The sequence below is a fragment of the Ranitomeya variabilis genome, chromosome 1 (genome assembly GCF_051348905.1).
Source record: "Ranitomeya variabilis isolate aRanVar5 chromosome 1, aRanVar5.hap1, whole genome shotgun sequence".
Classification (NCBI taxonomy): domain Eukaryota; kingdom Metazoa; phylum Chordata; class Amphibia; order Anura; family Dendrobatidae; genus Ranitomeya; species Ranitomeya variabilis.
In genome coordinates, this window is record NC_135232.1 from 716,730,714 (window position 1) to 716,758,178 (window position 27,465).

Here is a 27,465-nt window from a genome sequence, read left to right on the forward strand (position 1 = left end):
GTTGTGCAGAGTGCTGTAACCACGCCCAACAGCCTGGTTTCTAGGGTGTGGAACATCCGGGATACACAGCAAGCGGAGGCCTGATGCCAGGAAGTTTTGAAGTGTTACCATGGGCACGGGACGCATTAAAAGGTGATAGGGAGGAATAGCACGTGACCTGAGCTGTGCGGCTGCGGAGAACCCTAACCACTCCACCCCCTCACTGCAGCTACTCTCTTCCCCCCACTATCACTACATCTCCTCTTCCCATCACTATCATTACAGCTCCTCTCCTCCCCTTCACTATCACTGCAGCTCCTCTCTTCACTATCACTACAGCTCCTCTCCTCCTTCCCCCCACTATCACTACAGCTCCTCTCCTCCTTCCCAACACTATCACTACAGCTCCTCTCCTCCTTCCCCCATTTTCAATACAGCTCCTCCCTCCTTCTCCACACTATCACTACAGCTCCTCCCTCCTCCCCCACTATCACTACAGCTCCTCCCCACTATCACTACATCTCCTCTTCCCATCACTATCATTACAGCTCCTCTCCTCCCCCTCACTATCACTGCAGCTCCTCTCTTCACTATCACTACAACTCCTCTTCTCCTCCCATTATCACTACAGCTCCTCTCCTCCACCACTATATAACTACAGCACCTCTCCTCCTTCCCCTCACCATCACTACAGCTCCTCTCCTCCTTCCCAACACTATCACTACAGCTCCTCTCCTCCTTCCAATATCACTACAGCTCCTCTCCTCCTTCCTCCACTTTCACTACAGCTCCTCCCTCCTTCCCCCACTATCACTACAACTCCTCTCCTCCTTTCCAACACTATCACTACAGCTCCTCTCCTCCTTCCTCCACTTTCACTACAGCTCCTCCCTCCTTCCCCCACTATCACTACAACTCCTCTCCTCCTTTCCAACACTATCACTACAGCTCCTCTCCTCCTTCCCAACACTATCACTACAGCTCCTCTCCTCCTTCCAATATCACTACAGCTCCTCTCCTCCTTCCCAACACTATCACTACAGCTCCTCTCCTCCTTCCTCCACTTTCACTACAGCTCCTCCCTCCTTCCCCCCACTATCACTACAGCTCCTCTCCTCCTTCCCAACACTATCACTACAGCTCCTCTCCTCCTTCCCCCAATATCACTACAGCTCCTCTCCTCCTTCCCAACACTATCACTACAGCTCCTCTCCTCCTTCCCCCATTTTCACTACAGCTCCTCCCTCCTACTATCACTACAGCTCCTCCCTCTATTATCATTACATCTCCTCTCCTCCCCCTCACTATCACTGCAGCTCCTCTCTTCACTACAACTCCTCTTCTCCTTCCCCCCATTATCACTACAGCTCCTATCCTCCGCCACTATATAACTACAGCACCTCTCCTCCTTCCCTCCACTATCACTACAGCTCCTCTCCTCCTTCCCCCCACTATCACTACAGTTCCTCTCCTCCTTCCCCCCAATATCACTACAGTTCCTCTCCTCCTTCCCCCCACTATCACTACAGCTCCTCTCCTCCTTCCCCCCACTATCACTACAGTTCCTCTCCTCCTTCCCCCCAATATCACTACAGCTCCTCTCCTCCTTTCCAACACTATCACTACAGCTCCTCTCCTCCCCCTCACTCACTGCAGCTCCTCTCCTCCCCCCACTATCACTACAGCTCCTCTCCTCCTCACTATCACTGCAGCTTTTTTATCACTGCAGCTCCTCTGCCCCACCACTATCATTTCAGCTCCTCTCCTCCCCCCACTATCACTGCAGCTCCTCTCCTATCACTACATCTTCTCGCCTCCTATCACTGCAGCTCCTCTCCTCCTTCCACTATCACTACAGCTCCTCTCCTCACTATCACTGCGCCTTCTCCCCCATCACTGCAGCTCCTCTCCTCCTTCCACTATCACTGCAGCTCCTCTCCTCCTTCCACTATCACTACAGCTCCTCTCCTCACTATCACAGCACCTTCTCCCCCTATCACTGCAGCTCCTCTCCTCCTTCCACTATCACTGCAGCTCCTCTCCTCACTATCACTGCCACTTCACCCCCCATCACTGCAGCTCCTCTCCTCCTCCTCACTAGCACTGCAGCTCCTCTCCTCCTATCACTACGGCGCCTCGCATCTTCTCATTACTACATCATTGCTCACTTCTCCCTTCTCAGGCGTGGCACTGGCGCCGAGTGTGCAGTCACGTGTCAGCTGTTTCCCACAGCCGGTGTACAGTTCCGGGTCAGGGGTCAGCGGTATGGCGGCTGGCGGAGGCCGCTGATTCCGCCATGTCCGCCCTCAGCCGGTACGACCGTCACTGTGACTCTATCAACTCTGACTATGGAGATTCAGTGCGGAGCTGCGGGGCTGAGCAGGAGGAGCTGCACTACATCCCCATCCGCGTGCTGGGACACGGGGCCTACGGCGAGGCCACCCTGTACCGGAGAACCGAGGTCTGTGACCGGAAGAGGAGGAGCCATACCGGGGGAGAGGGGACTGATAACGGGGAGGGGTAACTGATAACGGGGAGGGGTAACTGATAACGGGGAGGGGTAACTGATAACAGGGAGGGGTAACTGATAACGGGAGGGGTGACTGATAACAGGGGAGGGGTGACTGATAACGGGGAGGGGTGACTGATAACGGGGAGGGGTAACTGATAACGGGTCAACTGATAACAGGGAAGGGGTATCTGATAACAGGGGAGGGGTAACTGATAACGGGAGAGGTAACTGATAACGGGGAGGGGTAACTGATAACGGGAGGGGTGACTGATAACAGGGGAGGGGTGACTGATAACGGGGAGGGGTGACTGATAACGGGGAGGGGTAACTGATAACGGGTCAACTGATAACAGGGAAGGGGTATCTGATAACAGGGGAGGGGTAACTGATAACGGGAGGGGTAACTGATAACAGGGGAAGGGTAAGTGATAACAGGGGAGGGGTAAGTGATAACAGGGGAGGGGTAAGTGATAACAGGGGAGGGGTAAGTGATAACAGGGGAAGGGTAAGTGATAACAGGGGAGGGGTAAGTGATAACAGGGGAGGGGTAAGTGATAACAGGGGAGGGGTAAGTGATAACAGGGGAGGGGTAAGTGATAACAGGGGAGGGGTAAGTGATAACAGGGGAGGGGTAAGTGATAACAGGGGAGGGGTAAGTGATAACAGGGGAAGGGTAAGTGATAACAGGGGAGGGGTAAGTGATAACAGGGGAGGGGTAAGTGATAACAGGGGAGGGGTAAGTGATAACAGGGGAGGGGTAAGTGATAACAGGGGAGGGGTAAGTGATAACAGGGGAAGGGTAAGTGATAACAGGGGAGGGGCAAGTGATAACAGGGGAGGGGCAAGTGATAACAGGGGAGGGGTAAGTGATAACAGGGGAGGGGTAAGTGATAACAGGGGAAGGGTAAGTGATAACAGGGGAGGGGTAAGTGATAACAGGGGAGGGGTAAGTGATAACAGGGGAGGGGTAAGTGATAACAGGGGAGGGGTAAGTGATAACAGGGGAGGGGTAAGTGATAACAGGGGAGGGGTAAGTGATAACAGGGGAGGGGTAAGTGATAACGGGAGGGGTAAGTGATAACAGGGGAGGGGTAAGTGATAACAGGGGAGGGGTAAGTGATAACGGGAGGGGTAAGTGATAACAGGGGAGGGGTAAGTGATAACAGGGGAGGGGTAAGTGATAACAGGGGAGGGGTAAGTGATAACAGGGGAAGGGTAAGTGATAACAGGGGAGGGGTAAGTGATAACAGGGGAGGGGTAACAGATAACAGGGGAGGGGTAAGTGATAACAGGGGAGGGGTAAGTGATAACGGGGGGTAACTGATAACGAGAGGGGAGGGGGACTGATAAAAGAGGAAAGGTAATTGATAATTGGTGAGGGGGAACTGATAATGGGGGAGGGGAAGTGATACCTAGGGAGAGGAGGTTATTACAGGGGAAGGAGAACTGATCACTGGGGTAGGTGGGGTGTTAAAAGGTCTAAAGCGGATAACCCCTCCCCCCCAATCGCTGGCTGGACACCCCCTCCCATCTTTTCCCCACCTGATCCTCTGACTTTGGTCCTTCCTTCCTCTCTCAGGATGACTCCCTGGTGGTGTGGAAGGAGGTTGGTCTCACGCGGTTGTCGGAGAAGGAGCGCCGTGATGCTCTGAATGAGATTGTCATCCTGTCACTTCTGCAGCATGATAACATTATCGCTTATTACAACCACTTCCTGGACAGTAACACGCTTCTGATCGAGCTGGAGTACTGTAATGGTGAGCTGGGCTTTCTGCTGTCCTCTCCCACTCAAGGGCCACACTGTGCCACTCTGACATCAGCTTCATCTCCACAGGTGGCAATTTGTTTGACAAGATTGTCAGGCAGAAGGAGGAGCTGTTCGAGGAGGAGGTGAGAATTCTCTGGAAAAGAAGGGGCTCTGCACCAAAGGGACTAATAACTGTGGGGCTCCTAAGGGGGCAGGGATTAATAGCTGACGTGCTCCGAGGAGGAGGGAATAATAACTGGGTCTCTGGGCTCTGCAGGGAAGCGTTTAATAATTGTACTTTCTGCCTGATAACTCCATGGTGGTGGCTAAAATAACTGCGTGGGCTAATTTGGGGTTAATTGTGGCTGCATTCAGTGGGAGTGATGATTGATAATAATGAGGGGCTCCTGTGCTGGAATCTGCAGGGGTGGGGATTAATAAGTGTCCCAGCTCTGGGCGGAGTGGGGAATAATAAACATGCGGGACTCTGCAAGGGTGGGGATTAATAAGTGTCCCGTGCTCTGCAGGGTTGAGGATTACTCACTGTCCCGATCCTTGGCTCAGTCCCTGGCGTCTCCTACTTACTGCTGTTTTGCATGCTCCCTTGTTCTTAACCCTCCGTCAGGGGCAATATGTTTCATAACGAGTTTAGGGGCATTGCGCCTGTCCGGCACAGGCTAGAAAATTGGCTATATTTTCCTTTTTTAAAAATGTTAATGCTCTAAAAGTGATCAGTTACCTTAATAGGAATGTAATAAATGAGAATACACATAATCAGGTGGAAAAAAAATGTTTAATAACCAGAAAAGTAATATGTTTCTATGTCTTGAGCATCCTCCTCACTCTCTCCATCTTGATCTGTATCAGACACATCTGGACATTCTTCCACATCATCTTCTGAATCAATGTCACTTTTTTCCCCTAAATCTTCTTTGCTGTAAGGGGTCTGTCCTGTTTGCCATCGGAGACTGCACAGTCTGAACCTGTCCCTGTGTCCATCCTGTTGGCATAGTCCGCATCCTTCCCTGTGGCCGTCCTGTTGGCATAGTCTGAACCCTTCCCTGTGGCCATCCCGTCTTCTATCGGAGATTGCACAGTCTGAACCTGTCCCTGTGGCCGTCCTTTCGGCATAATCTGAACCTGTCCCTGTGGTTGTCCTGTCAGCATAGTCTGAACCCGTCCCTGTGGCCGTCCTGTTGGCATAGTCTGAACATGTTCCTGTGGCTGTCCAGTCGGCATAGTCTGAACCCGACCCTGTGGTCATCCTGTCTGCCATCGGAGACTGCACAGTCTGAACCCGACCATGTGGCCGTCCTGTCTGCCATCGGAAACTGCATAGTCTGAACCCGACCCTGTGGCCATCCTGTCTGCCATAGGAGACTGCATAGTCTGAACCCGACCATGTGGCCGTCCTGTCTACCATCGGAAACTGCACAGTCTGAGCCCGACCCTGTGACCGTCCCGTCTGCCATCGGAGTCTGCACAGTCTGAACCTGTCCCTGTGGCCGACCTGTCGGCATAGTCCGCATCCTTCCCTGTGGCTGTCCAGTTGGCATTGTGTGAACCCATCCCTGTGGCCATCCCGTCTGCTATCGGAGACTGCACAGTCAACCTGTCCCTGTGGCCATCCTGTCGGCATAATCTGAACCTGTCCCTGTGGCTGTCCAGTTGGCATAGTCTGAACCCGTCCTTGTGGCTATCCCGTCTGCTATCGGAGACTGCACATTCTGAGTCCAACCCTGTGACCGTCCCGTCTGCCATCGGAGACTGCACAGTCTGAACCCAACCCTTTGGCCTTCCCGTCTCCCATCGGAGTCTGCACAGTCTGAACCTGTCCCTGTAGCCGACCTGTCGGCATAGTCCGCATCCTTCCCTGTGGCAGTCCTGTTGGCATAGTCTGAACCCGTTTCTGTGGCCATACCGTCTATCGGAGACTGCACAGTCTGAACCCGACCCTGTGGCAATCCCGTCTATCGGAGACTGCACAGTCTGAACCTGTCCCTGTGGCCGTCCTGTCGGCATAATCTGAACCCGCCCCTGTGGCCATCCTGTTGGCATAGTCTGAACATGTTCCTGTGGCTGTCTAGTCGGCATAGTCTGAACCCGACCCTGTGGCCATCCCGTCTGCCATCGGAGACTGCACAGTCTGAACCCGACCCTGTGGCCTTCCCGTGTGCCGTCAGATACTGCACAGTCTGAACCCGAGCCTGTGGCCATCCTGTCGGCATAATTTAAAGCCGTCCTTGTGGCCATCCTGTCTGCTGTCGGAGACTGCACAGTCTGAATATGTCCCTATGGTCGTCCTGTCGGCATAATCTGAACCCGTCCCTGTGGCCGTCCTGTTGGCATAGTCTGAACATGTTCCTGTGGCTGTCCAGTCGGCATAGTCTGAACCCGACCCTGTGGTCATCCTGTCTGCCATCGGAGACTGCACAGTCTGAACCCGACCATGTGGCCGTCCTGTCTGCCATCGGAGACTGCATAGTCTGAACCCGACCCTGTGGCCATCCTGTCTGCCATAGGAGACTGCATAGTCTGAACCCGACCATGTGGCCGTCCTGTCTACCATCGGAAACTGCACAGTCTGAGCCCGACCCTGTGACCGTCCCGTCTGCCATCGGAGTCTGCACAGTCTGAACCTGTCCCTGTGGCCGACCTGTCGGCATAGTCCGCATCCTTCCCTGTGGCAGTCCTGTTGGCATAGTCTGAACCCGTTTCTGTGGCCATACCGTCTATCGGAGACTGCACAGTCTGAACCCGGCCCTGTGGCAATCCCGTCTATCGGAGACTGCACAGTCTGAACCTGTCCCTGTGGCCGTCCTGTCGGCATAATCTGAACCCGCCCCTGTGGCCATCCTGTTGGCATAGTCTGAACATGTTCCTGTGGCTGTCTAGTCGGCATAGTCTGAACCCGACCCTGTGGCCATCCCGTCTGCCATCGGAGACTGCACAGTCTGAACCCGACCCTGTGGCCTTCCCGTGTGCCGTCAGATACTGCACAGTCTGAACCCGAGCCTGTGGCCATCCTGTCGGCATAATTTAAAGCCGTCCTTGTGGCCATCCTGTCTGCTGTCGGAGACTGCACAGTCTGAATATGTCCCTATGGTCGTCCTGTCGGCATAATCTGAACCCGTCCCTGTGGCCGTCCTGTTGGCATAGTCTGAACATGTTCCTGTGGCTGTCCAGTCGGCATAGTCTGAACCCGACCCTGTGGTCATCCTGTCTGCCATCGGAGACTGCACAGTCTGAACCCGACCATGTGGCCGTCCTGTCTGCCATCGGAGACTGCATAGTCTGAACCCGACCCTGTGGCCATCCTGTCTGCCATAGGAGACTGCATAGTCTGAACCCGACCATGTGGCCGTCCTGTCTACCATCGGAAACTGCACAGTCTGAGCCCGACCCTGTGACCGTCCCGTCTGCCATCGGAGTCTGCACAGTCTGAACCTGTCCCTGTGGCCGACCTGTCGGCATAGTCCGCATCCTTCCCTGTGGCAGTCCTGTTGGCATAGTCTGAACCCGTTTCTGTGGCCATACCGTCTATCGGAGACTGCACAGTCTGAACCCGGCCCTGTGGCAATCCCGTCTATCGGAGACTGCACAGTCTGAACCTGTCCCTGTGGCCGTCCTGTCGGCATAATCTGAACCCGCCCCTGTGGCCATCCTGTTGGCATAGTCTGAACATGTTCCTGTGGCTGTCTAGTCGGCATAGTCTGAACCCGACCCTGTGGCCATCCCGTCTGCCATCGGAGACTGCACAGTCTGAACCCGACCCTGTGGCCTTCCCGTCTGCCGTCAGATACTGCACAGTCTGAACCCGAGCCTGTGGCCATCCTGTCGGCATAATTTAAAGCCGTCCTTGTGGCCATCCTGTCTGCTGTCGGAGACTGCACAGTCTGAATATGTCCCTATGGTCGTCCTGTCGGCATAATCTGAACCCGTCCCTGTGGCCGTCCTGTCGGCATAGTCTGAACATGTTGCTGTGGCTGTCCAGTCGGAATAGTCTGAACCCTTCCTGTGGCCGTCCAGTCTTATCAGAGACTGCACAGTCTGAACCTGTTCCTGTGGCTGTCCAGTCGTCATAGTCTGAAACTGTCCCAAGTGGCTGTCCTGCCTGCACAGCATGAACTTGTTACAGTGGATGTCCTGTCCTGCCTTTTCCAGGAGCTTAGACTCTTGGGGTCAGCTGCTATTGCCGGACGACGCTCTGGAAAGCCACCTGGCAGCTATCTGCCGCACCAGCCCGACCTCATCACTAGAGGCTACCGTGAACACAAAAGTAGCTGCTTAGTCACGCCGCTCCAGGGAAGGTCCAGTTTGTGGCACAGTGGGCCCACGAACCACGTGCGCCACCTGCGTGCGTAACACAGGGCTCTGCGGGGGTGGGGATTAGTAAGTGTGGGGCTCTATGTAAATTGGGATTAGTAAGTTGTGCTGGGGTGGGGATTAGTACGTGTGCGGGGATGGGTGGGGGAGTAGCACATGTGAGGGGCTCTGCGGGGGTGTGGATTTTGTGCTGAGCTTCGTGGGGATTAGTAAATGCGAAACTCTTTGGGGGTGGGAATTAGTAAATGTATGAGGCTCTGTGGGGGTGTGGATTAGTAAATGTGCGGTGGTCTGCTGGAGTGTGGATTAGTAAGTGTCCCGTACTCTGTGGGGTGGGGATTAATAAGTGTGCTGGGCCCTGTGGGGGTGGGGATTAGAACGTGTGTGGGGCTCTATGGAAGTGGGGATTAATAAGTGTCTGGGACACTGCGGCCATAGGAATTAGTAAATGTGCCAGGCTCTGTTGAGGTGGGGATTAGTAAATTTGCCAGGCTCTGTGGGAGTGAGGATTAGTAAGTGTCGAGCTTTGCTGGGGTGGGGATTAGTAAGTGTGCCGGGCTTTGCGGGGGGTGGAGATTGGTAAGTGTGCTGGGCTTTGCTGGGGGTGGAGATTGGTAAGTGTGCCGGGCTCTGCTGGGGTGTGAATTAGTAAGTGTGCCGGGCTCTGCTGGGGTGTGAATTAGTAAGTGTGCTGGGCTCTGCTGGGGTGTGAATTAGTAAGTGTGCTGGGCTCTGCTGGGGTGTGAATTAGTAAGTATTTCGGGCTCTGCGGGAGTGGGGATTAGTAAGTGTGTCGGGCTCTGAGGGGGGTGGGGATTAGTAAGTGTGCCGGTCTCTGAGGGGGGTGTGGATTAGTAAGTGTGCCAGGCTCTGCTGGGGTGTGGATTAGTAAGTGTCTGGGGCTCTGCTGGAGTTGGGATTAGTAAGTGTGCTGGGCTCTAAGGAAGTGGGGATTAGTATATGTGTGGGGCTCTATGGAAGTGGGTATTAATAAGTGTCTGGGACCCTGTGGGGTGGGGATTAGTAAATGTGCCAGGCTCTGTGGGGGTTGGGATTAGTGAGTGTGCTAGGCTCTGTGGGGGTGGGGATTATTAAGTGTGCAGTGCTCTGCTGGGGTGTAGATTAGTAAGTGTCCAGGTCTCTTTGGGGGTGGGAATTAGTACGTGTCCGGGGCTCTGCTGGGGTGGGGATTCATAAGTGTCGGAGATCTGTGGGGGTGGGGATTAGTAAATTTGCATGGCTCAACGGGGGTGGGGGGATTAGTAATTGTGTGGGGGTAGGTGTAGTGGAATATGTATATGTATGGATGTATGACCAGCAGTAACTTAGCATCTGTCCTAGGCTGCAGCTCTTCACAAAGGGCATGACCTATATTATCCTGAGAAAAAGTCAGCCTTCCTAGTGGGACTCTGCAAGGGTGGGGAATTAGTACATTTGTGGGGCTCTGCTGGGTGAGGGGAGTAAAATGGGCGGGGCTCTGTGGGGGTGGGATTACTTTTGCCATAAGTGTGTTATGACGTTCCGCCTCTCCACAGATGGTTGTCTGGTATTTGTTCCAAATTGCCTCGGCAGTCAGCTGCATCCATCGAGCTGGGATCCTGCATCGGTGAGCACTCGCTGGGTGGAGCTTATGAGGGTAGGGAGTATCCAAGAGCTGGTTATTATGGAGCTATTGGGCAGATCAAACATCTTCTATGGAGATGTTGGGAGGGAGCTAATAAGGCTTGTACCTGTGTGGGGAGGGTGGAGCTGATGGGCAATCCCCCTGTGGGGAGGGTGGAGCTAATGGGCGTCCCTGTGGGGAGGGCGGAGCTATTGGGCGTCACTGTGGAGAAGACGGAGCTAATGGGAGTCCCTGTGGGGAGGGCACAGGTAATTGGCGTCCCTGTGGGGAGGGCACAGCTAATGGGTGTCCCTGTGGGGAGGGCGGAGCTAATGGGTGTCCCTGTGGGGAGGGCGGAGCTAATGGGTGTCCCTGTGGGGAGGGCGGAGCTATTGGGCGTCACTGTGGAGAAGACGGAGCTAATGGGAGTCCCTGTGGGGAGGGCACAGGTAATTGGCGTCCCTGTGGGGAGGGCACAGCTAATGGGCGTCCCTGTGGGGAGGGCGGAGCTAATGGGTGTCCCTGTGGGGAGGGCGGAGCTAATGGGTGTCCCTGTGGGGAGGGCGGAGCTATTGGGCGTCACTGTGGAGAAGACGGAGCTAATGGGAGTCCCTGTGGGGAGGGCACAGCTAATGGGCGTCCCTTTGGGGAGGGCGGAGCTAATGGGTGTCCCTGTGGGGAGGGCGGAGCTAATGGGTGTCCCTGTGGGGAGGGCGGAGCTAATGGGCATCCCTTTCTCCCGCAGAGACATTAAGACATTGAACATCTTCCTCACTAAAGCCAATCTGATAAAGTTGGGGGACTATGGACTGGCCAAGCAGCTGAACTCAGAGTTCTCGATGGCAGAGACGGTGAGTGACGGCTGTGTGCCAGGCGTGTGTGCAGAGGACTCCACGCCCGGTGACACTCCTGTCTGCACTCTGCTTGCAGTGTGTCGGCACCCTCTACTACATGTCTCCAGAGCTGTGCCAAGGAGTGAAGTACAGCTTCAAGTCTGACATCTGGGCGGTGGGCTGTGTGCTGTATGAGCTGCTGACACTGACGCGCACTTTTGACGCCACGGTGAGCACCTGTCTCTCGCGTCCCGTATCCTTGCCTGTCTTTGCAAAAGCTGCTGTCTCACTTCTTACTCTGCTCACAGAACCCACTCAACCTGTGTGTGAAGATCGTGCAGGGAAACTGGGCCGTGGAGCTGGTTAACAGCGTGTACTCCCAGGAGCTGATAGATGTAGTGCACCTGTGTCTGCAGCAGGTGAGCGTGAAGTCCCTGGAGCAGATAGATGTAGTGCACCTGTGTCTGCAGCACGTGAGCGTGTATTCCCAGTAGCTGATAGATAGATGTAATGCGGGTGTGTCTGCAGCAGGTGAGTGTCTACTCCCCGAAGCTGATAGATGTAGTGCGGCTGTGTCTGCAGCAGGTGATCGTGTACTCTGGGAGCCAATAGATGTAGTGCGGCTGTGTCTGCAGCAGGTGAGCGTGTACTCTGGGAGCCGATAGATGTAGTGTGGCTGTGTCTGCAGGAGTTGAGCGTGTACTCCCCGGAGCTGATAGATGTAGTGCGGTTGTGTCTGCAGTAGGAGAGCGTGTACTCCCCATAGCTGATAGATGTACTACGGCTGTGTCTGCAGGAGGTGAGCGTGTACTCTGGAGCTGGTAGATGTAGTGCGGCTGTGTCTGCAGCAGGAGAGCGTGTACTCCGCAAAGCTGATAGATGTAGAGCGGCTGTGTTTGCAGCAGGTGAGTGTAGAGTGTAATCCCCGAAGCTGATAGATGTAGTGGGGCTGTGTCTGCAGCAGGTGAGCGTGTACTCCCCGGAGCTGATAGATGTAGTGCGGCTGTATGTGCAGGAGGTGAGCGTGTACGCTGGGAGCCTATAGATGTAGTGCGGCTGTGTCTGCAGGAGTTGAGCGTGTACTCCCCGGAGCTGATAGATGTAGTGCAGCTGTGTCTGCAGCAGGTGAGCGTGAACTCCCTGGAGCTGATAGATGTAGTGTAGTTGTATCTGCAGCACGTGAGTGTGTACTCCCAGTAGCTGATAGATGTAGTGCAGCTGTGTCTGCAGAAGGAGAGCGTGTACTCCCAATAGCTGATAGATGTAGTGCGGCTGTGTCTGCAGCAGGTGAGCGTGTACTCCCCGGAGCTGATAGATGTAGTGCGGCTGTATCTGCAGGAGGTAAGCATGTACCCTGGAGCTGGTAGATGTAGTGCAGCTGTGTCTGCAGCAGGAGAGCATGTACTCCCTGAAGCTGATAGATGTAGAGCGGCTGTGTTTGCAGCATGTGAGTGTACTCCCCGGAGCGTATAGATGTAGTTCGGTTGTGTCTGCAGCAGGTGAGCGTGTACTCCCAGAGCTGATAGATGTAGCGCTGCTGTGTCTGCAGCAGGTGTGTACTCCCAGGAGCTGATAGATGTAGTGCGGCTGTGTCTGCAGAAAGTGAGTGTGTACTCCCTGAAGCTGATAGATGTAGTTAGGCTGGGTCTGCATATCCCTATTTATATCGTCTTCTACCTACTGTTTTCTGGACTTCTGTTTTAGGACCAAGAGCTGAGGCCAAGTGCGGATGAGATCTTGGAGCGGCCGTTGCTGAGTCGTCGTCGGAGGTACTTGGAGAATGGCACTTATGAGTGGGTTAGGGCAGGAGTTGCATGGATGAGGTCATGAGATTTCTATTTTTTCCCCATACAGGGATATGGAAGAACGAGTTTCTCTCCTCAACAAGTCCAACAAGAGACCCAGGTGAGGATTTGGATGGTGCATGGCGCTGTTCACACCTGACTTCTGGCACTTATCGTCTCCCCTCCCTGAAGGCCTGGCACCGTCAATGAGGCCCCTGTTGCAGTGGTAACATCTCGAAGTAGTGAAGTCTACGTGTGGGGAGGTGGAAAGTCCACTCCTCAGAAGCTGGACGTGTTTAAGGGAGGGTGCCGCGCTCGGCAGGTGTGTGCCGGAGATGCTCATTTTGCAGTGGTGACAGTAGAGAAGGAGCTGTACACCTGGGTGGTGAGTGCCAGTAGCCATGAACAGTAAAAGCCACCTCATCGGCTCGTAGCCGACACACAATCTCCTCGTTCTCAGAATATGCAGGGAGGATCTAAACTACACGGAGAACTGGGGCACGGAGACCGCGCCTCGTACCGACAGCCAAAGCATGTGGAGAAGCTGCAGGGCAAATCTGTGCAACAAGTCAGCTGTGGGGGGGATTTCACCATGTGCATTACCGGTAAGTGAGGTGTACTTATTTAACTTCCTGATATAGCACCAGTAATTTCCACAGCTCTTTACAGACATCATCATCACTGTGTGTGAGTGATGGTTATGTCACCGCTGGAGGAAGAGGAGAATGACTAGAAAGAACTATCATTTAATTATAGTATATGGGGCATGTTCTGCACGGCCAGCTCACACTACACTAGACTGATGGTCTGCACCCAGCTCCCGATCCATCTCGACTATGGACAGGCCGGCCTATAGGAGACAGGAGTGTGGGATAGAGAGAAGAAAAAGGCTGGGCTCTCCATAGTGCAGAAAGATGTAAAGTGGACAGAATGAGGGCTGACGGCGTAACGGGGGTCTGGTGAACCTGGAGGGATGTCCACAACCCTGTCTCAGAGAAGACATGTGATGAATCAGCTGTGATAGTGGGTGCAGGAGCTGCCTTCCTTTCTACTCCTTCCTCTCTCCTCTTTGCTCCCCTTTCTCTGCTTCCTCCTGTTTCCTGCTCCCTATTCTCTACTTCCTTGTCTTTCCCTTCCTCTTTCCCGCTCTCTACTCCCTTTTCTCTGCTTCCTCCTCTTTCCCATTCTCTGCTTCCTCCTCTTATCCTCTCTGCTTCCTCCTTTCTTGCTCTCTGCTCCTCTTCTCTGCTTCCTCCTCTTATCCTCTCTCTGCTCCCCCTTTCCTATCACCAGTATCCCAAGTGGGTTGGGGAGTATAACTAAGTATGGGCAGTGTGTCACCAGTGGGTTGGGGCTGTAAAGCTCTGCAGCTATTAACCCTTTCTTCTCGCCATGCAGATGAGGGTCAGCTCTACTCCTTTGGTTCGGATTACTATGGCTGCCTCGGAGTGGAGCAGAGCTTAAGCTCGGAGGTTCTGGAGCCGGTCCTGGTGGATTTCTTTTTGCATGAGCCCATTGAGCAGGTGTCCTGTGGTGACAGTCACGTGATGGTTCTGACTCGCAGCAAATGTGTGTACTCGTGGGGCTGCGGAGAGTATGGTACGTGGTGGTACAATCTGCTGCACTGCTGCACAGTGCTGGATGCTGCTGTGACTTATGCGTCTTCTGTGCAGGACGTCTGGGCCTGGACTCTGAGGACGACGTCTCCACACCTCAGAGGGTGAGTACCCGGCCTGTTCGGTCTTTCTCTTGTTAGATGGTCGGTGACCGCGTCTCCCATTGTCAGGTGGAGGTGCAGCGCGGTCTGTGCATCGTAAGCGTTAGCTGTGGTGCGGATGGCAGCTTTCTTCTCACTCAGTCGGGTAAAGTTCTCGCCTGTGGCTTGAATGAACACAACAAGCTGGGGCTGAACCAGTGCACGGTGGGCATCATTAACCATGAGGTGAGTGGGTGAGTGCCGGGGGACTGTGCACAACTGCTTTTCTTCTGCTTTTGTGTGATGTAGTTGCTTTGTTTTTAGGCTTATCGAGAGGTCCCGTACACCACGTCGCTGACCCTCGCCAAGCCTCTCTCCTTCTATAAAGTACGCAGCGTGTCCCCGGGAAAGACCCACACCGCCGCTATAGATGGTGAGGAGCGAGTCCAGTGACAGCTGCCTGCCCTGCGCCAGTCGCCTGCCCTGCGCCAGCTCTGCCTTCATGTGTGCCCTGTGTTTTTTTTTTTTTTCTTTTAGAGCGTGGCCGTCTCTTGACCTTTGGCTCTAATAAGTGTGGGCAGCTGGGTGTGGGAGACTACCGCAAGCATCTGGGCATCAATCTCCTGGGTGGACCTCTCGGTGGAAAGCAGGTGATAAGAGTGTCCTGTGGGGATGAGTTCACCATTGCAGCCACCGACGGTGAGTGACAGCACGCAGGGGAGGGAGGATGGTGGGTTTTGCTGTATGGATTACACTGGCAGTACATGGTGGGTGGGTGGCACTGTAGGGATAGCCCTGGGGGTGAGGGGCAGTATATGGGGGGTGGGTGGTACTATATGGATGGTGCTTAGGGTGATGGGGTGGGGTGATGGTGGATGGTACTGTAGGGATGGCACTGGGGCTGGGAGGCAGTATATGGGGGATGGTGGGTGGTATTGTAGGGATGGCGCTGGGGGTTGGGCGCAGTACATGGGGGTGGCTGGTACTGTAGGGATAGCATCGGGGGTGAGGGGAAGTTCATGGGGGATGTTGGGTGGTACTGTAGGGGTGGGGGTCAGTACATTGTGAGGTGGGACCGTAGGGATAGTGCTGGGAAGGTATATGGGGGGATGGCGCTGACATGAGGGTTCAGGTCGTACATGGAGGGATGGGAGGAGCGGTACATGAAGGGATAGTGCTGAAATGGGAAGGGGGGCGGTACATGAAGGAATGGCATAAAGATGTGTGTAGGGTGGAGTTTCTGTACATGGAATTGAGATATGGGGGGTAAGTGGCGGAATGGAGCAGGAAGGAAAATGGGGATTAAAGGAGAGATGTTCTGGGAGGGGGTGTGATATGGTACATTGATGGGGGGTACACTATGTGGAGGGATTGGGAAGGTGGGGGGTTTTGGTACATGAAGGGCGGGGTGGACAGAATATGGAGATATGGGAAGGGATGGGAAGGAGGTAATACATGTGTGGATGGCACCAGAATAGGGGAATAAGGGGAGGGGAACGGTACAAGGAGGGATGGGGTATGCCTCTTGCCAAGTGATACACCTCACCAGCAGCCATCTGCTTCTCCTTCAGATAACCACATTTTTGCCTGGGGTAATGGAGGGAATGGCCGTCTCGCCATGACACCAAACGAGCGTCCTCAAGGCTCTGACATTTGCACCTCATGGCCACGTCCAATATTTGGCTCCTTGCACCACGTGACGGACCTTTCATGCTGTGGTTGGCACACCATCCTTATTGTGGGTGAGTGCTCTCTGTGGTGGGGTGGTTGGGCTGGTGGTGCTTGTAGGGGTCCTCTGCAGTGGGTTCGGTGGTTCACGTGGAGGCGCTCACCTTTGTGAGGCACGCTCTGCGGTGGGGCAGTGCTGCACGTGGAGGCGCTCTCTGTTGTGGGGCGGTTGCGCCAGTGCTGCTTGTAAGGGCGTTCTGCAGTGGGACTGGTGGTTACGTGGGGTGCTCTCCATCGTAGGGCTGTCGGGCTGGTGCTGCTTGTGGGGGCGCTCTCTGTGGCGGGTCAGTGAGGCACGTGGAGGCGCTCTCCGTTGTGGGGCGGTCAGGCCAGTGCTGCTCGTACGGGCGCTCTGCAGTGGTGGTGCCGTTGGTTCACGTGGGGGTGCTCTCCATCCTAGCGCTGTGGCTACTTATGGGGAAGCACTCTCTTTGGTGGGTCTAGTGCTGCTCTTCAGTGGGGTCATTTCGACGATACTGCTCGTGCAGCCGCTCTACGCCTAGCTGCTCTCCACGATGGGGTCGTTGGGCCGGTGCTGCTGATGTGGGCGCTCTCCGCTGTGGGGTCGGTGCTACGCTGTGGTTGCTCATTTAGGCTGGTGCACGTAGAAACTCTCTTTCATAGGATAGTGCTGCTTTTAGGGACGTTCTCTGCAGTCAGGCTGATGCAGTTAGGGGCGGTAGGTGCTGCTCGATGGGGCTGTTGCTACTTATGGGGGCGCTCTCTGCGGTGAGGTGGTTGGGCCAGTGCTGATCGTGAGGGTTTGTGATTTTGCTCTTTTCTTATTTTCATATTATTTTTGACAGAAAAAGTACTGAACTCAAAAACGATTCGCTCGAATAGCAGTGGCCTTTCGATTGGAACGTGTGAGTGTGGGAAAGGGTTAATGATGTGAGGGGTCTGTGTAGACACAGCAATTACTCATTCGTACCCCCACAGTGGCACAGAGCTGCTCTTCTCGGGGCTCAACAGAAGGTGAAGGGGACAGTGCCAGCGAGTCCATAGCGTCCGAACCTAGTGATGGTTTCCGTGGGACGATGGAGGCAGAACCAGAGACCGGCCCTTTCAATACCACCGGAAACATGGAGAGCAGTGCGTGCCCCAGTTGGCTGCGGCAGGTAAGAGATGGGCACTCCCTGCATGCTTACAGCGGGCACACATTCAGGTCGGGTCTTCATTTTCCCTTCCCCCGAGCAGGAGCTGGAGGAGGCAGAGTTCATCCCCATGCCTGAATCTCCCGCATTTCTCAGTATGGAGTTCTCCCAGGACCAGGCGCCCCCGCTGGAAGAACCGCACAAGAAATCGGAAGATATGTCGGCTACACCGGTACTGGAGACTGGGACAAAAGAATGGTGGTGGGGAAGAGGCTGGGCTGAGGAGAACGGTGGTGGGGCGGAGAAGGCTGGGCCAAAAGAATGTTGGTAGGGCGGAGGCAGCTGGGCCGAGAGAACGGCAGTGGGGTACTGGAGGGCGCAGCTGGGCCGAGAGAACGGTGGTGGCGCAGTGGGGGAGGCGGCTGAGCTGAGAGAATGATGGTGTGGGGCAATGGAGTGAGAGATTGGTTGTGGTGATGGTGGCGCAGCAGAGGGTGGGCCGTGCTTTGTGATGTCCCTACATTATAAACCTTCTCTTTCCAGGAGGCCCAGACTTGTGTATGCAGCTCTCTGCAGGAAGAGGTGAAGAGACTGCAGGGACTGATAAGCGCCTTTATGAGCGAGCAGGAGAGTCTACGCAGAGACAATGCTCGGCTGGCAGTGCAGGTTCAGTCGCTGGAGGAGCGGCTACAGGCAACATTTCAGGTTGGTGTGAGAGTCTGTGATGTTACTAATCCTCCACTGTTCCTCCTGAAAATTTGACGTGCTGATTGTCTTCTAGGAAGGTCAGACGGTCAGTAAACAAGGAGAGATGATCCAGGTGCTGCAGAGACAGGTAACCACCCCCCTCCACAGAGCACGCTCACTACCCTCTCTATATATTCTGCCTCTCTGCGGCTCAGGAACGATGGTCGCCCCATAACCACACATACACGCGTGCTGCTCCGTAATCATGTACACACATACACGTGCAGACAAACTCTTATGGTCATTTCACTGGCTTTACTGGAGCAGGATTGTGCAGATAAACGGCTGGCTCATGGCTGACCCACCCAAGACGCCACCACTGGGCCATCACAGGCCACAGGACCTCGTTATATAACAACAGTCTTAGCACCAGTGCTCCATCAATAGTAAATGTAACACTGGGCTGGTAGTGGGGTCAGTGGTCCGCACAGGGCCGCCAGCAGCCTTCACGCCATGACTGAGCTGCTCTTTTCCCTGCAGGTGGCGCTCTGTATGAAGGGTATGTCTTCAGCCGGTGGCAGCACAGAGACTTCCAGAGAAGACTGTGATGAGGCTTCCTGGTGCTTCCTGGGCACAGACCCCTGTCGCTCGGCTTCTGGGACCCCCATGTGAAATGCAGCCAGTTCCTGTTATAAATGAAAAGACTTATCAGTGCCTTATTTGAGCATAGCGCTCCCAATGTGCCTGTGGGGATTATTGCCAGACTGGACGATTTCTGCACGCCAAAGATGTACAGGCTAAAGTGAATGTGGGCACTGCCAGGGCTGGCGTACGGGCAGCAGTATTCAGCCACGCTCCGGGCCCGCCTCACACTAAATGTGAAATTAAACACTGTTTAAAGCTACGCCGCTATGTGCCGCCACTGTGCCCCATAACGTGCCGCCCTTGTGCCCCTTACCACGCAGAAAGTAAGTGCCCCTGTGTGCCATCATTGTACACCCTGACCACATGTGCCCCCACCACACATCCTGGGTACCACCAGTGTGCCCCACACGACAGAAAGTGCCCCCCATATGCCACCATTGTACACACTGAGCTCCACCCATGTTCCCCATATTACAGAAAATGCCCCCCATGTGCCACCATTGCACACCCTGAGCACCACACTATAGAAAGTGCAACACAAGTGTGCCCCGTACTTTACAGAAAGTGCCCCCATATATGCCACCATTGTACACCACCAGTGTGCCCCCCCATATGCCACCATTGTATACCCTGAGCACCATGCTACAGAAAGTGCCTCCTACACCCTGAGCACCACCCATGTTCCCCACACAACAGAAAGTAAGGGCCACCATCGCACACCCTGAGTACCACCAGTGTGCCCCGTACTTCACAGAAAGTATATGCCACCATTTTACACACCAGTGTGCCCCCCCATTTGCCACCTCTGTGTACCCTGAGCATCACACTACAGAAAGTGCCCCCTTGTGCAACCTGAGTACCACCAGTGTGCCCCATACTACAGAAAGTGCCCCACCATGTACCACCATCATACACCCTGAGCACCACCAGTGTGCCCCATTCTACAGAAAGTAAGAGCCCCCCATGTGCCACCATCGTACACCCTGAACACCACGTGTGCCCCCATGTACCACCATCCTACACCCTGAGCTCTACCAGTGTGCCCCATACTACAGAAGTGTAAGTGCCCCCCATGTACCACCATCGTACAGAGTACCACCAGTGTGCCCCATTCTACAGAAAGTGCCCCCCATGTGCCACCATTGTACACCCTGAGCACCACCAGTGTGCCCCATTCTACAGAAAGTGCCCCCCATGTGCCACCATTGTACACCCTGAGCACCACCAGTGTGCCCCATTCTACAGAAAGTGCCCCCCATGTGCCACCATTGTACACCCTGAGCTCCACCAGTGTGCCCCATAGTGTACAGAAAATAAGTGCCCCCCCCCCCCCCATGTTCCTCATTCTATGCAGCAGAACACAGGTCAAAGAAATGGACGCAATGATCGGTCGCGTGGGTCAGGATCGCAGCCGGGCTCCTGCAGATGCTATGATTGGCCGCATGAATCAGGGTTGCAGCCGGGCTCCTGCAGATGGTATGATCGGCTGCATGGGTCGGTCGCAGCCAGGCTCCTGCAGATGCTATGGTCAGCCACATGGGTCAGGGTCGCGATCGGCCGCATGGGTCAGGGTCACAGCCGGGCTCCTGCAGATGCTATGATCGGTTTCATGGGTCAGGGTCGTGGACGGGCTTCTACAGACATTATGATCGGCCGCGTGGGTCAGGGTTGTTTGGTGTGGCACGCATTGGTTGTGCCCGGTACACTAAACCTTGGCTTTACCTCTACATCCCCTGGACCATGGTACACCTGCAGATACCCAACCTAACATGGAGGACTACTAACATGGAGGACTACTAATCACCAGAGTGCCCCAGCTGCAACCACCCTAATCATCACTTCTCACAGGATATGGGGTCTGACCATTGAGACCCCCTGCCAGCTTCTCACCTGTGCGGTAGTTGAAGTATTGAATGGATTCAGCTATAGTGCTGCCCAGACAAATAGATAAAGTCTATACTGCTCGTATAGCCCCAGCCTTAGACCCCTGTCCCTTGGCTGCAGAAACAGAAGGAAACCTCGCCTTAGCTGCTCCCGGTGTCTGGTATTGTCTCAGTGCTGCAGCTAATCGGTGAGCTCAACGGCTCTATTTGTGTTGGCACAAGCCACTGAACTAACAGATTGGCTGCAGCACTGAGACAATACCAGACACCGGCCAGTTTTTTTTTTTTATTAACAAAACTGTAGCCGAGGGACTGCGGCCTTATTGGCTTTGGCAGGGGTCTTGCTGGAGTAGCGGCTACAGTCATGCTTAACATGGACACATTGGGTTTGGCATCATGCACTGCCCAACGTCTCCTGCGGGAACGCTGCCCACTTCTAACAGCGTTGTGATGTTCTGTACAGACCGACGATCCCTCCTCATCTCCAAACAAGGCGCACCATGCGTTAACTTGTACATTAAAAAAAAAAGACTATACTGCTAGAAGGACTTAAGATGTTCAGAAACTGCTCAGTAGATGCACCACAGTCGCTGGACACAACACGTCAGGAGCCTCATTTGTACGGCCGGACGCTGTGTGACGCCCTCTACGGTCCTGAGAAATTAACTGATACTATACAGCCTACTCCAGGTGGCCTCGCTCGCCTCGTACCTGTCAGCGGCGGCGGGATGGTGGAGGTCGAGGCTTGCTTCTAATGGTTTCACACTTGGGAATATGTCGTTCAGCTGCACGTGGAGCAAAGCGCCGGCTGCAGTGAGGACACAACACATAATCGGGGTTCTCCTCGGGAGGAAGAGGAGGAAGGTCCGATATCCTTCCACCTTTGGCAATAACATCCTGCACTACCCGTGCCTGACGGATCGTCCTCAGGAAAGACTCGTGTTTCTGACGCCAGGAGTTAACCCTCACCTGAGAAAAAGAGAAACGTGGACATAGGAGGAGGTGAAAACGCAAATATGAGACCAGCAAGATGTCAAGAATTATTACGTCAAGGAGAGAAGGTGCAAGAAAAAAAAAAATGCAGGATGAAGAGGGAAGATGCAAGACATAAGTAGACAAGGAAAGAAGGTGCAAGAAAGTAAGGAGTCGAGTAGATGAAATACAGGAGGTGAAAAGGAGAGACGCAAAGATGTAAGAGATATGGACAGAGGGGACTGACCTGGGGCACTGGGGAAGTACGATTTCCTTTTTTGTGCAGATACGGCTCTAGATCTGTTCCTTTGGCTCGGGCCTTGGAGGAGTCAAACACTTTCCTTCTGGAGGTGTGTGTCTTCTGGCATACCGCAGCATGCTTCTGCAGACGATGCGACATGAAGCGTCGGCTACACAGCTGACACTGGACGAGCGGCTGGCCCGGGTTCTGAGGGACGTTTCCATAAAGCAATATCTCCTCATCTAAGAGACCAGATGATGGCCGTCCTATGTCCTGCACTCCAGGAGCCTCCAGTCTCAGCTGATGAAATGTGTCTTCAACTTGTGTGACAGCAGGATGGCTCGCGTTTCTGCCCCCGCCATACTGCTGACGGGACTCTACTATGGAGAGGCCACTGTCCTCCTCAGCATTCATCCTGCCCCAGCTGTACTGGTTTATGGAGTGGGCACTGTGCGTTGTGGCCCGCTCCCTGCTTCCACTATACAGGTCTATGGAGGGATGACTGTCTTTTGTGGCTCTCTCCTTGCCCCCCCTGTACTGATCTATAAAGAAGGGGTTGTTTTTTGTGGCCTTCTCTGTTCTGTCTTTGGTGGCCCTCTTCAAGCCTCCGCCATCTCCTTCCTGCAGTATGGTTCTTCTAGACCTCTTCTTGGTGTCTTGGATCTCTTGAGCCTTCCTTTCCTTCCATTCTGATTCTTCCTTTTCCTTCTGGATGCGCCGCAGTTCTTCTTCTGTTCTGCGCAGCTTTTCTCGCAGTAGCGCCTCTTTTCTGCGAATTTCTGCCTCCAGATTCAACTCCGTTTTCTCCAGTTCTTGCCACTGGTCAGGGCGACTTGGACCTGACTTAGAGCGGACATGCGGCAGTGAGGGTTTGATGCTGGCAGCACTGGCTGATGGACAGCGGTAAACTTTGGGTTGCCTATGGGGATATACGGGCTTTAGCAGGTGTGCCCTGTCTACACCTGCTGTCCTTTTGGTCACGGTCCAGTTAGAAGCCCAGGCCTTCTCCTCAGGAGGCTGCTGGGTTCTGGAGCCAGTGATCCGCTGGGAGATGCGATCTTGTTGATGCGTCAGCAGTGTTAGCATCTTCTGCTCTTTCTCCCGCAGCGCTCGCTCCTGGTATTCATTCTTTAACAGCTCCAGTTTAGAAAGAAGTAGGGGACCTTGTCTTGGACGGAGGGGCGACAGCTGACATTCACCCAGGCCCTCAGCAGGCGTGTAGGAAGCCAGCTTTAGTCTCGCCATCCTGGAAGGAGGAAGGAAAGGACAGAGAAAAATCACTGTAGAGCAACCATCCATTGGTGAGTGAGGTAGGGTCAGATCCCAACTCCACACTACACGGGCGCCCCCAGGACTCAGCTCCCCCCGAAAAGGACCCAGCTCCACATTACACAGGCTGCCCCCTCCCCCCAGGACCCGGCTCCACATTACACAGGCTGTCCCCTCCCCCCAGGACCCGGCTCCACATTACACAGGCTGCCCCCTCCCCCCAGGACCAGGCTCCACATTACACAGGCTGCCCCCTCCCCCCCAGGACCAGGCTCCACATTACACAGGCCGCCCCCTCCCCCCAGGACCAGGCTCCACATTACACAGGCTCCCCCCAGGACCCATCTCCACATGACACAGGCTCCCCCCTCCCCCCAGGACCCATCTCCACATTACACAGGCTGCCCCCTCCCCCCCAGGACCAGGCTCCACATTACACAGGCCGCCCCCTCCCCCCAGGACCAGGCTCCACATTACACAGGCTGCCCCCTCCCCCCCCAGGACCCATCTCCACATTACACAGGCTGCCCCCTCCCCCCCAGGACCAGGCTCCACATTACACAGGCCGCCCCCTCCCCCCAGGACCAGGCTCCACATTACACAGGCCGCCCCCTCCCCCCCAGGACCAGGCTCCACATTACACAGGCTGCCCCCTCCCCCCCAGGACCCATCTCCACATTACACAGGCTGCCCCTCCCCCCCAGGACCAGGCTCCACATTACACAGGCTGCCCCCTCCCCCCAGGACCCGGCTCCACATTACACAGGCTGCCCCCTCCCCCCAGGACCCGGCTCCACATTACACAGGCTGCCCCCTCCCCCCCAGGACCCATCTCCACATTACACAGGCTGCCCCTCCCCCCCAGGACCAGGCTCCACATTACACAGGCTGCCCCCTCCCCCCAGGACCAGGCTCCACATTACACAGGCTGCCCCCTCCCCCCCAGGACCAGGCTCCACATTACACAGGCTGCCCCCTCCCCCCAGGACCCGGCTCCACATTACACAGGCTGCCCCCTCCCCCCCCAGGACCCATCTCCACATTACACAGGCTGCCCCTCCCCCCCAGGACCAGGCTCCACATTACACAGGCTGCCCCCTCCCCCCAGGACCAGGCTCCACATTACACAGGCTGCCCCCTCCCCCCCAGGACCAGGCTCCACATTACACAGGCCGCCCCCTCCCCCCAGGACCAGGCTCCACATTACACAGGCTCCCCCCAGGACCCATCTCCACATGACACAGGCTCCCCCCTCCCCCCAGGACCCATCTCCACATTACACAGGCTGCCCCCTCCCCCCCAGGACCAGGCTCCACATTACACAGGCCGCCCCCTCCCCCCAGGACCAGGCTCCACATTACACAGGCTGCCCCCTCCCCCCCCAGGACCCATCTCCACATTACACAGGCTGCCCCCTCCCCCCCAGGACCAGGCTCCACATTACACAGGCCGCCCCCTCCCCCCAGGACCAGGCTCCACATTACACAGGCTGCCCCAACCCGCGCGTCGGTTCTACACTATACGGGCCGCCCCCGGAACCCTGCTCCCTATCACACAGTCTGTCACCGTCTCCACATTGGCAGCCCCCCCAGGACCCAATTTGACACTACAGGAGCCGCCCCCCAGACACATGCTGGAGATCTGGGGGCCCTTACCGCACTCATTAGGGGCTACTGGGAAGTGGGAACGCTGCGCTCAAACTTAACTGCTGGGAAACTCGGTTCTGTTGTGCTCGTTTCTAGGCAACGACGTGAAGTAACGTCACGGTGGGGGATGGTGCTGATGGCGTCATCATCAGGCGCCTGCCGAGCGGATCTGTTGCCATAGGAACAGCCGGAGGTCTGCAGGTACGTGACCGGGAACCGCGTATGTGTATGGAGTCATGATAGAAACTGCGATGTCATATGAAGTACACCCCCCTTTACCAGAGGGTCAGAAACCTCACCCCCCCGTGCGAGGAGGCCAGCCCCCCCCCTTCCCTCCCTGTACCAGGAGGCCAGCCCCCCCCCCTTCCCTCCCTGTACCGGGAGGCCAGCCCCCCCTTCCCTCCCTGTACCGGGAGGCCAGCCCCCCCCTTCCCTCCCTGTACCGGGAGGCCAGCCCCCCCCCTTCCCTCCCTGTACCGGGAGGCCAGCCCCCCCCCCTTCCCTCCCTGTACCGGGAGGCCAGCCCCCCCCCCTTCCCTCCCTGTACCGGGAGGCCAGCCCCCCCTTCCCTCCCTGTACCGGGAGGCCAGCCCCCCCTTCCCTCCCTGTACCGGGAGGCCAGCCCCCCCTTCCCTCCCTGTACCGGGAGGCCAGCCCCCCCCTTCCCTCCCTGTACCGGGAGGCCAGCCCCCCCCTTCCCTCCCTGTACCGGGAGGCCAGCCCCCCCCTTCCCTCCCTGTACCGGGAGGCCAGCCCCCCCCCTTCCCTCCCTGTACCGGGAGGCCAGCCCCCCCTTACCTCCCTGTACCAGGAGGCCAGCCCCCCCCCCCTTCCCTCCCTGTACCGGGAGGCCAGCCCCCCCCCCTTCCCTCCCTGTACCGGGAGGCCAGCCCCCCCCTTCCCTCCCTGTACCGGGAGGCCAGACCCCCCTTCCCTCCCTGTACCGGGAGGCCAGCCCCCCCCTTCCCTCCCTGTACCGGGAGGCCAGCCCCCCCCTTCCCTCCCTGTACCGGGAGGCCAGCCCCCCCCTTCCCTCCCTGTACCGGGAGGCCAGCCCCCCCCTTCCCTCCCTGTACCGGGAGGCCAGCCCCCCCCTTCCCTCCCTGTAAAAACACCTGTACCCGGCTCCCGTGCCGTTCACGTGGGGTTGTAGTAGTGATCGGCGCCGGCTTCTCTGTCCTCACCTTCTGACATATAAGTAATCAAGAGGAAGTGAGAGCTGCTTCGTAGGGCTCACGTGTCATAACAACCGCACATGAACCCCGGGAACACGAGTGATGACACCGCTGGAACAGCGCCGGCACGGGAGCGGAGTATAGGTGTTATTATTTTAAAAGATAGCCACGTTCAGATTGAGAAGTGGTTGGCCCAGTAGTTGTTTACACCTTTTCCTTATTTTGCTGTCCATGAAGTTGAGCATGTAGCATGCTAACTGAGGCCTTTAGAGCCTGAGCCGTAGCTCTTGGGTTTCCTGCAGTTTCTCTGAGCATTGCATGGTCTGACCTTGGGTTGAATTTGCGGGGACGTCCATTGCATAAAAAAGCTCAGTATAATGATGGACTCCAGATTGTCTGTCTGGATTTGGCCTTATAACCCTCCTGAGATTGATTGGCAGCAACAATTGTTTTTCTGGAATCCTTGCTGATGTCTTTCCTCTTTGGTATTGTGTTATCACACGCCTGAATGCTTCAGACCAGCAAACTGCCAGCACGTCTGCACATAGGCCGAAGTCACACAGGTAAAAAAAAAAGTTGGTCTTAAGCAGTGCCCCACTGAATAACGAGTGAGATCCGAAAAAGAGTCTGATAGCACGGGTCCAATGTATACGGCGGTGTGAGCCCTTACAGAGGGCGGTTCATTAGCAGGACCTGGCCACTATTTGCCCTTTTAATGGAAGCCGTAAGGGTGTACTTAATTTTCCATAGTTTTCTAACGTTTGCATACCTTGTGTGCTGTGTGTATGCGTACACAGGAGTGGCAGCAGCACAGCCGTGTGGCCCCCTCCATCAGTCCCTTGTGTTTTCTATCATTTTCAGGTACCACTGTGTGTTTGCGGACTGTGCCCGTCTGCTCTACACCCAGGATCATAATGGAGGGTGACACCTTAATCTGTCTGGACTATGAGGTGTTTGGGAAGGTTCAAGGTGTTTTCTTTCGCAAGCACACACAGGTAACCGAGGGTCCAGCACATGGTGCACCAGCAGTGATGACCACCCTCCTGTTTGGGGGCCCTTGTGTGATGCGGTGTTTGTGTTCCCCTGTTGCAGGCAGAGGGGACTCGTCTGGGTCTGGTCGGATGGGTGCAGAACACAGAACATGGAACGGTCAGAGGTCACTTACAAGGTCCTGTGGCCAAAATACGGGAAATGCAGCAATGGCTGCAGAAAACAGGGAGCCCAAAGTCCAGAATCACAGCGGCCCAATTCCACAATGAGAAGAAGATCCAGCAGCTGGATCGTGCCAGCTTCCAGATCCACAAGTGACAGTATCTACGGGCGCCACAGCTCTCGCAGTGACATGACCCATAGGACGGCTCTTACTGCATAGATTAGGCCGTGCCTCTCCATGTGCCCTCATATGCTCAGCCCCAAGGCCTATTTGCTTTCCAGCTAGCTACCAAATGGGGCCAGAAAGACAAACCTTGTGTGCATGGACTCGCAGCCTCAGCTTTGTGCCCCTCAGACTCTCCCCAATACATAGTGAGCACACCACTATTTATGTGATGTCCTACCAGTGCACAGTGTCTGCCGCCTCTACCCACTCCATTATTAAAGTGTTTGTCTTCTACTGGTCGACTACTGGTGGTCCTCGTCTCTTTAC

The 27,465-nt window shown here is 55.5% G+C and overlaps 3 protein-coding genes across 5 annotated transcripts; 2 read left to right on the plus strand and 1 right to left on the minus strand.

Moving 5' to 3' along the window:
- NEK9 (NIMA related kinase 9) lies at positions 1-18,893 on the plus strand. 2 transcript variants are annotated; one of them, XM_077267554.1, is made up of 23 exons: positions 1-132; positions 4,071-4,248; positions 4,326-4,381; positions 10,100-10,170; positions 10,913-11,018; positions 11,098-11,229; positions 11,309-11,419; positions 12,705-12,769; positions 12,855-12,905; positions 12,977-13,169; positions 13,245-13,389; positions 14,183-14,383; positions 14,458-14,504; positions 14,571-14,726; positions 14,805-14,913; positions 15,018-15,179; positions 16,052-16,222; positions 17,015-17,074; positions 17,148-17,326; positions 17,406-17,534; positions 17,846-18,007; positions 18,084-18,137; positions 18,530-18,893. In XM_077267554.1, the coding sequence occupies exons 4-23, from the start codon at positions 10,100-10,102 to the stop codon at positions 18,659-18,661; spliced, it is 2,436 nt and encodes an 811-aa protein (XP_077123669.1). In that variant the 5' UTR covers positions 1-132; positions 4,071-4,248; positions 4,326-4,381; the 3' UTR covers positions 18,662-18,893. The 2 variants fall into 2 exon arrangements, with proteins under 2 accessions (XP_077123669.1, XP_077123668.1); XM_077267553.1 differs by lacking the exon at positions 1-132 and adding an exon at positions 2,144-2,440.
- ZC2HC1C (zinc finger C2HC-type containing 1C) lies at positions 18,285-24,756 on the minus strand. Of its 2 annotated transcripts, XM_077267556.1 has the most exons (4): positions 24,655-24,756; positions 21,737-22,976; positions 21,229-21,486; positions 18,285-18,675 (listed from the first exon to the last, which is right to left on the minus strand). In XM_077267556.1, the coding sequence occupies exons 2-3, from the start codon at positions 22,973-22,975 to the stop codon at positions 21,232-21,234; spliced, it is 1,494 nt and encodes a 497-aa protein (XP_077123671.1). In that variant the 5' UTR covers position 22,976; positions 24,655-24,756; the 3' UTR covers positions 18,285-18,675; positions 21,229-21,231. The 2 variants fall into 2 exon arrangements, with proteins under 2 accessions (XP_077123671.1, XP_077123670.1); XM_077267555.1 differs by lacking the exon at positions 24,655-24,756 and having other exon boundaries at positions 21,737-23,166.
- On the plus strand, positions 24,748-27,432 carry ACYP1 (acylphosphatase 1). Its single transcript, XM_077267559.1, has 3 exons — positions 24,748-24,846; positions 26,682-26,815; positions 26,913-27,432. The coding sequence occupies exons 2-3, from the start codon at positions 26,735-26,737 to the stop codon at positions 27,126-27,128; spliced, it is 297 nt and encodes a 98-aa protein (XP_077123674.1). The 5' UTR covers positions 24,748-24,846; positions 26,682-26,734; the 3' UTR covers positions 27,129-27,432.
- The last annotated feature ends 33 nt before the right edge of the window (positions 27,433-27,465 follow it).

Bases quoted from the DNA above. Each gene is read 5' to 3' on its own strand.
- NEK9 (XM_077267553.1), top strand. From the start codon at position 2,276: ATGTCCGCCCTCAGCCGGTACGACCGTCACTGTGACTCTATCAACTCT. The intron at 4,382-10,099 runs GTGAGAATTCTC...GCCTCTCCACAG, and splicing joins AGGAGCTGTTCGAGGAGGAG to ATGGTTGTCTGGTATTTGTT. The intron at 17,535-17,845 runs GTACTGGAGACT...TTCTCTTTCCAG, and splicing joins AAGATATGTCGGCTACACCG to GAGGCCCAGACTTGTGTATG.
- ZC2HC1C (XM_077267555.1), bottom strand. From the start codon at position 23,158: ATGTGGAGCCGGGTCCTGGGGGGAGGGGGCAGCCTGTGTAATGTGGAG. The intron at 21,487-21,736 runs GTCAGTCCCCTC...TCTTTTTCTCAG, and splicing joins GTACTTCCCCAGTGCCCCAG to GTGAGGGTTAACTCCTGGCG.
- ACYP1 (XM_077267559.1), top strand. From the start codon at position 26,735: ATGGAGGGTGACACCTTAATCTGTCTGGACTATGAGGTGTTTGGGAAG. The intron at 26,816-26,912 runs GTAACCGAGGGT...CCCCTGTTGCAG, and splicing joins TCTTTCGCAAGCACACACAG to GCAGAGGGGACTCGTCTGGG.